General features: G+C 36.5%; 1 protein-coding gene across 2 annotated transcripts in view; it reads right to left on the bottom strand.

The window, feature by feature from the left end:
• Positions 1 to 1,847: 1,847 nt before the first annotated feature.
• Positions 1,848 to 12,345, bottom strand: part of LOC104841032 (FAS-associated factor 1) — a 46,976-nt gene continuing 36,478 nt past the window's right edge. The window contains exons 7-8 of one of the 2 annotated variants that reach the window (XR_775316.1): positions 4,135 to 4,520; positions 1,968 to 2,502 (exon numbers count right to left, since the gene is read on the bottom strand). Coding sequence is in view for 1 of the 2 variants with exons in the window: in XM_010582403.1 (XP_010580705.1) it covers positions 4,437 to 4,520 (84 nt within the window). In the remaining variant the exon portion in view is untranslated. Of the gene's footprint in view, positions 4,521 to 12,345 lie in introns of both variants that reach the window. The other variant, XM_010582403.1, reaches the window with a different exon arrangement.

Below are 12,345 nucleotides of genomic sequence, written 5' to 3'. Positions count from 1 at the left end.
ACATGAATCAGCACTGCTGCCAGAGGGAGCAGCCCTGCCTTCCTCTCCCTCTCATCATCAGTTGCTCACCCCCTGCATGCTCCACCTTCTGCTTTTTGTCAGTGCTGGTGTACATACGGCCACTCAGCAAGCTGGATCAGTCTGAAAACTACTCCAGGAAAAAAATGGTTAGTTTTTAACTGGATTAGTTTGCCTGATCCCAGTGCAAGATGGGGGCAGAGGTGGCTCTTCTGGCAGCAGTGCAGATTTATACCTGATTAAGTTGAGTATAAAACTGCCTGGATCCTGAGGTGTTTAGTGCTAAATTTGGTATTCCTCCATCTCTGTCATCTGTGATTAAATGGTTTCAGGTAGTGAACAATGGTTTACGCTGTGTACAATATATAGTAATTTTTGCTTTCTTTCATGACCTGTACAGAAAAAAAATATAATTAAGACTACTGTCGTTGCCTTTTCTTTTATACAAGTAGAATAAGAAAATCTAAGTAGAGTGCAGAATCAACATTCAGTCTCTCCTCCTAGGTCATCTGTCTGAAAAGACCAGCGACTGCAACTAACAGTCACTGGAAAGGGCTGGATAGCTCATCCCAGGCAAGCACCCATCTGCTAGCCTGAAGACTGGTGCTCCTGCTTGCACCTTCTCTCTCAATGAGCTTAAAGAGTTCTGTATTTTGGCAAACAGCTTTGACAGCAGACAGAGCATGCACATTAAAAGTAGCCTGTACTATGATGGTGTTGAAGTAGTCTTCTGAAATGTCTGACATAGGGGCTTGTTTCTCCTCAGGCCCATAGACTCACAATATGGGAAAACTTCAGTGTAAAGTAAAATTCAGTGAAAACTGTAGGGGAGACTCAGGAGAAGGCCACCATCACCGTTTCGAAATAAAAATCTATTCTGTGCTTCGTCAGATGTTGGAAGAAAGGACTTGGTGCTTACCTTGACGTACGGTCTCAGTGCTGTGAAGCCTGAGTGGAGGGAGCTGCCCTGGGCCAGCAGAGAGTAGGAAGCGTTAGCTCCGGTGAGGAACGGCGTACACGAGATACCTCCATCTTCAGCCACCGCTCTGAGCAGTTTCTGGTCTGCCTGGTAGTGACTCTTCACATGTGGGGTTTTTGCTTTGCTTTGTTTGGAGACCTACTTGTGTATTTTTTGCTTGTTGCGGACCCCATTTTAAGGCACCTAAATCTTCCTGTGCATTGTTTAGGGAGTCTGGATGTGAGGCTTGGATAATGACGTGCTTCTGTCCTTCTGTGAATCTGGGTCATGGCAATTTTGGTTTTCCCCACATATGGAAGAGTGAAATCATATAACCTTTTAGTAGAAATATTACTGTAATTGAAAATTTATTTTAAGTTTCTAATGTCACTGAGTAGGTACAGTTTATGAAAGCCAAAGTCCTTTTCCACCACATTAAAAAGAATAAACAAAACCCCCAGCGTAGCTCCATTAGAAACGCCCTCAGCACTTTCACTAAATTTAAGGGTGCGTATGCAGACAATGCAGAGCAAACACTTGTGTTCTGCATATTCTCTAATAATGATTTCAAACACCAATGTCAATAGGCGGCAAGTTTCTTCAAAAGCCAGAGCATGCCCCACCTTCACCGTAATGCTCTGAAGGCCAATAATGAAAGCCGACACATCGTACAGGATTCCATTAATTAACAGTAATTCCTTAAGACTTAAAACTAATGCATAAATCACGTTAATGATAAGCCATTAACGCGAAGAACCTGAAGATAAAAGGTAGAATCAGGTATATGCTCTGTAGCAACAGTGTTACAGTTTTAGGGTAATACTGAATTACAAAATTAGTCTGTAGACTGACTAGAGGATTAACCATGCCAGCAGAGCATATGAAGTGAATACCATGGTTTAGGAGAGCAGAAAATGATGGCATAGAATATTAATGTTTCTACACAGGGACTGGTTTGCATTGAGGGTGTAATTCAGAAAGGTGACTCTAGATGGTTGCTTCTTGAAATCAGGCCCAAAGTATTTAAGGACCAAAACCATAAATGTTTTATTTAAAGAGTGATACACTTGTTTACGCTGTGGCAGAATGATCCCTGTGTACTGATCTTGATATCTTCATATCAGAGGGCAGTAATGCCACCACTTTGAACACTTCCAGTTAATTATCACCAGAACATTTTGGTAATGACAGTGTATTTTGCAATATGAGCAAAGGGAGGGAAAAAATAATAAAGGAGGTTAGGAAAAAAAAAAAAGGCCAAACAAACCCTGGGAGCACTGACTTCAACAAATTCAACAAATATTCAAGCCACATTTAATAACTTTATGAAACTAGTATCAAAGTAAAGAATATATAGTCAAAATACAGAAATAAAGTTGAATGAAAGAAAACAGCCTGATGAGATCAAACAAAAGTTAAACAGAACAGATTAATATAAACAAGTTAGCTGAAAGGTCGCTTTGCTTTGTGTAGCAGTATTTCAGCAATTCCTTTCCTCAATAGCCAGCTTAGAAGGAAGAGCTAATCTGAAAAAAAAAAGATATGCATCACTTTAAAATCTTGCTGTATGTGTTACTGTGATTGTTTGTAGAAACAGCATCACCCCAATTTGCAACCTATGTTAATTTCTTAAACATAGTGGATTTTTTTTCTGTAAGAAAACAAAAGTTCAGAATGAAGTGTCTGCATTCAGCTTTCCATTACACATACATTTATCTTTCTATTGGCTATGAATGCTTTTATTTGTGAACTGCAAATGATTAGAATTTGCTTACACTTGCAAACCTTTTGTTTGTCATAGATACTTCACTTCTAAAAGTGTCTGATGTAGCACTCACTAATTACAGAATTACAAAAGGTAGAATAAGGCTTTCCCCGCTCAGAAATTTGCGTTTTTGGTAAAGGTAACAATATATCAGCTTCACTAACACCCTAATGATAGGCATACATTTAATTTTATATCACCATCCTTCCTAAGAAAAAAGAAAGACTAAAAGATGTGTGCAGTTGGTTTTTGCTTAGTATAAAATTTTTAAATCAGAACTCATTTTGCTACAATAAACACTATGAATTGCATATAAACATATGTGGAAAACAATGTGCCAGGCTTTAAAAAAAAAAAGTTTGATTAGCAGATGACGATTCTGTAGTGCTATTGTGCACTATCCTGTAAGCCCAGAGATTAAAAAAAAAAAAAAAAAAAAAAAAAAAAGCAAAAAAAAAATTAACCAAACCAGTTTTAGATCCAGGTTTGGCATGAAGTGTATGTTATGGTCTTAGACTCAGTATGCTCATTCTGTGGTTGAGAAATTTAAAGTACCAGATTCTTCCACATCAGATAGCAGGTAGCTGGTGCATACATTTCAGACAAGAGAACTAGGATTTCTTTAATTTGAGACAGGATCGGTAATCTATTGTTAAAATGTCCAAAGTGTGCAATAATAAGGCAGATTTCTTATTACACCACCTCTTAAGATACGCATTGTTTGATGAAACAAACAAGGTGCTTTAAAACAGTAGAGTAACAGGATACAAACAAGTGCCAGAATGAAGGAAAACTGCTAAAACGGGAACTGCCCTTTCTTTCACAATGAGAAATAAAGAACTTTTGTATCTGGTATTTGAAAGGTTTTTAACAGCTGATATTCAATATCAGCTGATTCCTGAAGTGTTGGCAAGATACCAGGTTTCTGGTACTGGCCATTTCTAATGTTATTTAAATATTCACATCATGCAATAAGCAGTTTCACACACTGCAATGTAATGGAAAATACTTCCTAAACTGAATCAGAACTGAGACCCAAAGCAGAACCAGTAAATAAATATCTCGCATATATGTCAAACTATATTCTTCAAACAAAACCTTACATCTTATCAAAGAAGTCAGAAAGTACTAACAAAAATTATATGCTTTCTACTATAATACTGTTAAATTTCCATGGCTGAGAATGTCCCGTTAATTTTTTCTGCCTTTTTAAATTAGTTGACAAAGTAGAAATTCAAACACAGAAATAAAATGCATATATATGAGAGCACTGGCTCAGCGAGATATCAAATATACAGCATTCTAGTGTCAAAAGTACAGGCAGAAATGTCCAAGATTTCTTGGTGGAAAAGGGGCATTTGAGGAGTAAAAATTCTACTTAACAATCACTCACATTTTAACAGTGCATTAATTATAACAAAAGCTGGATGATAAGTGAGCAACAGAGTCATAAATGTTCAGTGTTCATAGCAGAATTTTATCCTCTGCTCATTTAAATGAGGTTGGAAACATATACTCATGTATGTGAAACTAAGTAGCTATGTTTTTTCAATTTTGCAGGATTCTTGCAAGAGGCAAAGTTGTGACACTGAATTGAGCTGGATGATAGTACAAGGTGGTGTTGATAGAAGTCTTCCTTTCGATGCTGTGCCTCTGGCTTGTCAAAGGATGATTAGTCCTACAATCTTGTTTGATCTATTCTTTTGCCTCTAGGAAAAGGGTTTCTTGAGGATACAGTTTTACCTCCAGTAATGACTTATTTGGATCCAGCTGGGTCACCTGTAAAGATAAGAACAAGAAGGTATGTGTAAGTAGACTTTTTTCAATTGTTTATCTTCACAGGGCAGATTTTCACTGGGGAGATTTTTGAGTCCCTCTATCAGTGATAACTGAAGTTGTGAGTATGAATTCCCAGGATGCAGATTAAGAAATACATATTGTATTCTGTGTGTTAATTATTGTTTTGTAATAACAATAAACAGAATCCACAACATTAATTCCAAGAAGCTCTGGTTTTCTACCATAAACCAATGCATGAATATATCTGTTTCTGTCAAAGTTAAGATCTTTTGGAAGGACTACTAGAACATGAATTAAGATGAAAAATAAAACTGTAGTCCTAGATAAGTATCATAAAATTTCAATCAAACCGATGGTGCAAGCAGCATAGCCAAGCCAACATGATCTCTCCATTCAAAAGGGAAACTCAGTCTGCCTTTCTTTTCCTACTCCCTTTCACCTAACTTTCACTCACTGTGATGCTTATCAGCCACCTCAGGGAACCCAGGCTGAGAGAAAACCGTCCACTTCTATTTGTTTGGTTATTTTTCTGTCATGCTAGTGAGTTTAACTGGTGAACACACAAGTCCAGTCAACACCAAATCCAGTGCAAAGGAAGAGGCAAAAGCACTAAGCAGTAAGTAGAAGGGAGGAAGCAGGGCCCCCCTCTTCCTTTCTTTGGGAGTGAGATGCTAATTCAGCTCACCATACGGTGAAACTGCATCTCAACCCAACTACTGAAGCGTATACTTACTATGCATGTGTGTATATATATAGATGCCTTATAAGTACTATGTGCCTGTATATCCTTTAAGTAGACACTTAACGCGTGTACGTTTGTATTATAGGATTGTTCCCTGGAATCCTGACTCCTCATTGGATTTGTAAAGGTATTTAGGCAATCACTTGTGCAGGTGGGCATACAGAATTCCAGTGAGAGTTAAATGCCGGGCAATTTGGAAAATAACGATACAGGCAGTATCTGCACCACTGTTGCCAGAATTCTTCAGAATTTGGATCTTCTCACCAAACCCTGCAAGCTGCTCAACATCCTGACTATCCCATTACTGACTTTCACTTAAGGCACATAAGCAATTCTCAGTTTATAGTCAAAAAGAAACTTTTGTGTTGAGGATTCTGTTTAGAAGCTAGACTGCTGCCTATAGGATAAATCTCTTCCATGAAAATGAGATCTAATTGTAAATATTACATGATATAATTATTTATATAGACAAAGTAATGACAAGGCTCCTGGTGTCTTTCAGACGTTCAGGTTTACATGCCAATGCTGTGACATCCTTCAGAAGACTACTGCAAAGCTTCATATAGAAAGATGAACATTATTTCTTTTAATCTTATCATTTTCTGAAATATTTCACTTCCATTTTTAAACTTACTTTCCCTGGTAATTCTGTTTTAGTTTGTTTTGCTGTGTGAGCACACTAGTTATCAGAAGTTTGCTTGTGAATAATAGATTATTAGTCTTATGCTATAGGTATAAATGCAAATGCATAGCAATAAACATTTTTTCCAAAGTTAAATTAGTTTTATCTATGATCATATCATGCCATTGCTTTCTAAAGCTATTTTTTGAAAACATACCAAAAGCATACCAAATACTATGAATGAGTAAGAAACACTAATGTATTTTTTCTTAAAAGCGTTATTTACTAATCCTGTTACCAATTAACAAAAACAGTATTGCTCCTCTTCTCTCCCCCCCGCAACTAAATCAGACAAACCTAGAATATATTTGTATTTCTATTGTTTTATTGGATAATTACAGAAAATTCATTATTTAAACAAATATTAAAAGCTTATCACTTCCTAAGTCCATTGAAATCAATGTAATTTCACCTGACTGCAACAGAATTTAAAAAAACCCAACAGAATAATAATAAAAAAAACCCAAAACCAAACAGATGCATTATTTTGATTCCCAAAACAGGAACATATTTTCTTAAACTTCATGTACCATGGTGAGCTATTGCTAAATGTCTGAAGAGAAAAATAATTTATAAAAACCAGACTCAATTTTAGATTCCTATTATCTACAGTCCAATTATGCATTCCTGCACAGATGCTGCTTAAATTATTGAAAGGTTATTATCTTAGAAAGCAAACCTGTTATGTAAAAAACAGCCAAAGTAGTGCATTTAAGTTTGTGATTACAGAAGTAAGCTAATTAAGTATCTTGTTGCATTTTTTAATGTTTTGGTATTCTGCTACAGTCCATTATTGTGCATAGGCACAGAAAGCGAGGTAAATAGGGGTCTCTGCAATTCACAGCATATGAAGTATTGTGCACCTGAGGGAAGCAATTTTCCTTCTTTTCAGTTCAAGCCAGTTGCTAATTAGGCCTCTCTATTTTCAAATCCTGCAACCTTTTTTTTGCAAGAAAAGCTAGGAAAGACAGAACAAGTCTCTTCTACACTTGGAAAAAACAAAAATCTGGAAAGCAAGCCTAGGCAATGAACACAATTTCCCAGACTGTAACCACATGGAAACCTATTATTCACTTGAGTGTAATTCAAGATACATATCCTAGTCTAAGGTTTGCAAACTTCAAGTACCTTAAATAATAACAACGCGTGATGTCCCCCAATGTCTTCATACTTAGAAGGTTAGCTAAAAGCATTGTGGAGTACCTGCAGCAAAAGGACGGTGCAGCTTTTCACCATAATTTCAGTGTGCTGCTTAATTCACTGAGGGACAGCAGAGTTTGCAAATGTTTACACCATTACCCAATTAACTAACAATATGGCTCCTACATCTGTCAACAAACAAAGCTGTTGTTGCTTTGTTTTAGCTCCTTGGCATTTTCTGTTCATATGGGTCGCCATTGTACTTAATTATCACACCATAACCCTTCTGCAGCTTCTACTTTGTTATTTGTGGTTTGTAAATATGTTGTTTACTATGAAGAATAGAACCCTTATTAGTGAACACGCCTCCTACCAAAAGAAATGGTTTCTCTTGTAAATATATGAAATATAAGACCTAAGATGCTTTGTAACTTACAGTGTTTTAAAACAGAGTTAAAAAATAAAGAATGATATGTAATAGAGATCAAAGGACCCTGGAAGAGCTGTAGCCTGCAAAGGTGTGTCCACCAAAATAATGAATTTTATTCACTTAAATTTACGTGGATTATTTCATAATGCAAAGTATAAAATACCTTCATATTTAAATCTGTGTTCTTTGTTTCATTACCATTAGGATAAATTCTGGAGTCCACTTCAGTGCTGACAATCCTTTGCTCTGATGTCGTTGCATGCTGCTCTTTCCAAAACAGCCCTGCACCTTATAGAAGTTACATTGTCCCAAACCCCTATACCTTTATTATTTAAAGACTTCTATGTTGTTAGCAATTATGCAGGAAATCATTTAAGCGTGTGTTTATATACTGAATCTGATTTGATCCTGTTGAACTCAATGAGATTACATAGGTACCCATGTGGTGAAATCAACACTCTCTTGATTAAGGTTGCAAAATTCACCAAGTTAAGCATTCGGCATTTGTTAAAAGGCCTAAACAAATGCTAAAAGCATAGTGTTTCTCTATATTTTCAAGTTCTACAATAACTGACTTTCTACCAGTCATATGCATGCACTCTAAAAGTCCACTCACACGTCACATGGTGATACCAGCTGAGGTGAACGCATTTTAAAAATATTTTTCTGGTTTTGCTAAGGTAAGTACTTTATATTATAATGAAATGTAAACTAAAACCCCTTAAAAAGAGACTCTAAGTTGTTTGAAGTTTATATAGTGAGGAGGGTGGCAGAGGAAGGACACAATGTTCAGATGCTAAGAGAGTATAACTCAAGTGACAGCAAAATTACTAATACTCAAGCTCACAGAATTCTGTAGAATATCGTGCATGCGCATTCAGGGCTGTCCCAAAGCCAAAGCAGATAGTGCCCTGGGAGTTTTCATCTTCAGGCAAATGACTTTCTATGCAAAGTTTAACACTCCCCTCTCTTCAGGGAAGACTCCTTCTAGCAACGTGACCAGAGGGTGGTAACAGGACCTTATTTATTTCTATTGGTGTTAGATCTTGCCGTTGAGCTGCGAAATGTTTCGGTTTCACTGAAATAGGTTTAAGTTGGTAAAACAATACTTTTCTTCCAACTGTGGGTACAATTTTACAGGACCTTATGCTTTGGTGCACTGGAGCTAAGACTTCATCTTTTAAAGAGCTGTGTTATATAACCAATGTTGGTTTGGTGCACAGGAAATTTATTATTTTAATAGGTATTTGTTTAAATGAATTCTGTGGTAATTATTTCAACTAAGCGCTAGGTAGTTGGTTTGAAGTACTTCTGTGGCTCTTTGAAGTTTGAATGATTTAAGTCTGCACAAAACCAAAAGATAGTAATGTTAACTCTTACATTTCTCCTGTAAGAATGTAGTAGCTACTTACGCTTTATTCTGAATAAATTTCTTGGGTTTTTAAATAACCCAATAACAAAAATTAATACTAGTTTAAACAACATTTTAATACATTTTTATAGCAAAGTCTTTTTCCTTCTAGAATAATTTTTGTATTATTTCTGTCTTCACCTTTGCTGACCTATCTGTTCTATTACACATTCATATCCTGAACAGCTGTACTTTCACAATTTCAAAGGTGTGGTTCCTTACCCTCCCTAACTCTGCAGGGAAAAGATAAATACAAAAAAAATGGCTTAATGCCCAGGAAGGTCATTTAAAAATAAAGAATCAAATACACAATTATTATGACACTTACACAAGCAGTAAATATCACACCCTTCACCTTTCTCTACACCCTAGGACAGGGATCTGATTCCTGAGTAGCACAGCCTCTATACCACTTACACACGCATGAATACATTTAATGAATCTAACGGACAAAGAGTTCTTTTACTCTCTTTCCTAATCCTCCTAAAGTATAAATGCAATAGAAGTTACTTAAAGGCACACCTGGTAAAGTACCAGATCTGTTTAAAAACCTATATTTTTAGAATGACACACAAACACAGTGAATCCATTCTACCTACTGAAATATCTGTGGGTTATACAGATAATATGCTCAGCGTGAGCAACAAACAAAAGTAGGGTTACTTTATAGAAATATATGCAATTAGATCTGGTTTAGTTGAATAAACTTGGAGATAATTTACATCTGAATTGAAGAAAGCCGTCACAAATAAGGAAAAATATGTCAAAGACTTCTAGTCTCATTCTAAGTGCAAAGCTTTAATCCAGATATGTCACACTCTTACTATCTTATTTCTCTGAAGATTTTTCTCAAAACAGTATTTTAGATTAAGCATATTTAAAAAATACATTTACTAAGCAAAGTAACAGATGTTGATAAAACAGAAAATTGTGATGTTATATCCTCTACTTTGAGCATGCTTTCCATTCTTTTCTAGAAAAGCTGTACAGCTGTCTGAGATACCTGAGATGCCGCCAGTCTTTACATAGTGTAAATTTTCGTTGACTTAACGTAATTCGTATCAGAAAAGAATTTGCTGCATAGATTCCAATCAGTGAAGGCTTATAAACCTGACTTGCATTACTGGACTTTTTAGACAGTAAATTGAGATAGCAACTGTGTTCTCCTCTGTTTTTTTAAAATACTAAGCATAATGGCAGGCAGTGTAAATAATAAGGATAAACCCAAACCCAGTGTTGCTATATTTGTATACTGAGGCCTGGACTATATGGTGCTTTTTAAAAGTTCAGCATTATGAATTCATGATTCTACATGAAAATGTTTTTGATTGGGAAAAATACCTTCTGTTTGTAGAACAAAGCTTAAAAACCCACAAACACTAATCATCAATCCATTGGACTGGACAACTTAAGATTTTGAGGGAAGAGGAAAGTGCTGTAAAGCTCTCCTCAGATATTCTGCTTTCCTCCCTTCTTTCTGGTTTGAAATCTTTGATCTATTTAGGAATTCTTTGTGTGGTTTCTTGGAAAAAGAGAAGCCAACAGAATACCCTGGAATGGGTCTTTTCCTGACAAAGGACCTGCAGGGAGAAGAGCTCCATCACCTGCTCCTTCACACTATTTACTTTCAGTTTTCTTGCTGAGTAGAGAAAAGGTTCAAGTAGTGGCATTTACACATGAGAGCATTTGTATGTTAAACACCCTTTCTGCTGTGCCAAGGAGCAAACCAGTCCGTTACTTGTGGGCACTGCTGCCACTGTGCTTATATCGAACTAACAATTATTCATGTATTTAATTATTTTAAAATGTGCTAGCTAGAGGGAAGAAAGATCATGTCCCCAGAAGTACTACACCTTTCACTGTGGATACTGATGAAGACCTGAAAGGAGGCAAACAGCCACATCTTCTAGAAGTTCGAAAACATTTAAATACATTTAGTGCTCCAAATGAACTGCAAGAACTTTGCCTTGCATACATCCCAAAGGGGAATGGATGTGAACACAGTCACTCACAGGAGAATGACCCAGGATTGGATTCATGTGCACTTAATTATAACTGCATGGAAAACCAATCCAAAAGGATTTTTATCGCAAGTTCAAAGGATTAAGATGTTCAGATACCACAATGATATCTACAGTATAACATTGTGATTGGTAGATAGGTAAAGAGAATAAAAAGTGCGCCTAAGACTGCTTTGGTGATTTAGTCTGATGTATTACTTATGCAATTACCAAAACAGCAGGAGATCATTAAATTTTCCGGTAACCAGATGCAGCATTCTTAGTATCGTACTATTACAAAGGCTCTTGATTGATATTTTATCATTACATTTTCTTCCTACAACAGGAAAAAAAGCCCACAAAACTGACATTAAGCCTGAATTCTGGGGAAAAAGTACAAAATATCTTAGGCCCACTTTATGCTGGATAATGCTATATGCAACAGCAAAGCTCTGTGGCTTAACTAAGGCATCTTCCTGTGAACAATAACGTGTCTCCCCTGAAATAAATGTTTTGTAAAATGGGGCAGTGCTGAATAAAAGAACACTTTTGGTCAGAGGGATGTGCTTGGGTGGAATATATTAATCACATGGTTGGCATTAGTCATTGGGTTAACTAATGAGGATGACTCAACTGAGAGTTCACATACTGCATTGAGTATTCAGTGTTGTGGTGAATGCCTGCTTACTTTAGTGAGTCTTGAGTAAAATAGCTCATCTGAAATGCACACCTATTTCCTGAAATTGGTTACACATTCCCCGTATTCAAATAGAGTTGTTGTAAGAGCTCAGAAACTATATTGACCTATAGAAAGTAATTCTATTTCTTTTTAGAATAAGCTTACATCTATGAGATGAGGAAGACATTCCTTCCATCTCCTTTCAGTGACTTGATACATGAAGGGCTTCAGTCTTTCTCTTTGGATAGCACAGTTCCTTATGCAAAGACACCAGGTCTGAAAAGACAGATCAAGTCTGCCTGTCTTGGAAGAAAACATTATCAAAAATCCTTCTGTAATACTTACAGAATTTTTGACTGCCTATATGGAAATTATATTTCCACAAAAGTAAACATCACATTTCAAGAAGCAAAATCTACTCAATATTCTCTGAAGTACTGCCACTGACTTCAGCAGGGCAAGAATATCACTTACTCCCTTTGTAGGTGCTGACTGAAAGACTGCGACACTATTCTTTCTGAGCAACAAGCTTTGTTAAAAGCAGTAAAACACAGAGGGGTTGCAAATGCTTCAGTGTTCTGGCTGCAATGACATGTGGTCCATTCCTCGCACTGAAGGTTAATCTGTCCAATTGTTCTACTGTTACAAGTCATCAGGAAGAACGATCAGAAATCATGCTTTTAAACGAGGCATGGGAACATGCTAGTCTGGTATGGCCAA

The sequence above is a fragment of the Haliaeetus leucocephalus genome, unplaced genomic scaffold (assembly GCF_000737465.1).
Source record: "Haliaeetus leucocephalus isolate CR32 unplaced genomic scaffold, Haliaeetus_leucocephalus-4.0 Scaffold848, whole genome shotgun sequence".
In the NCBI taxonomy this organism is placed as follows: domain Eukaryota; kingdom Metazoa; phylum Chordata; class Aves; order Accipitriformes; family Accipitridae; genus Haliaeetus; species Haliaeetus leucocephalus.
This window is presented reverse-complemented; position numbering and strand designations above follow the sequence as displayed.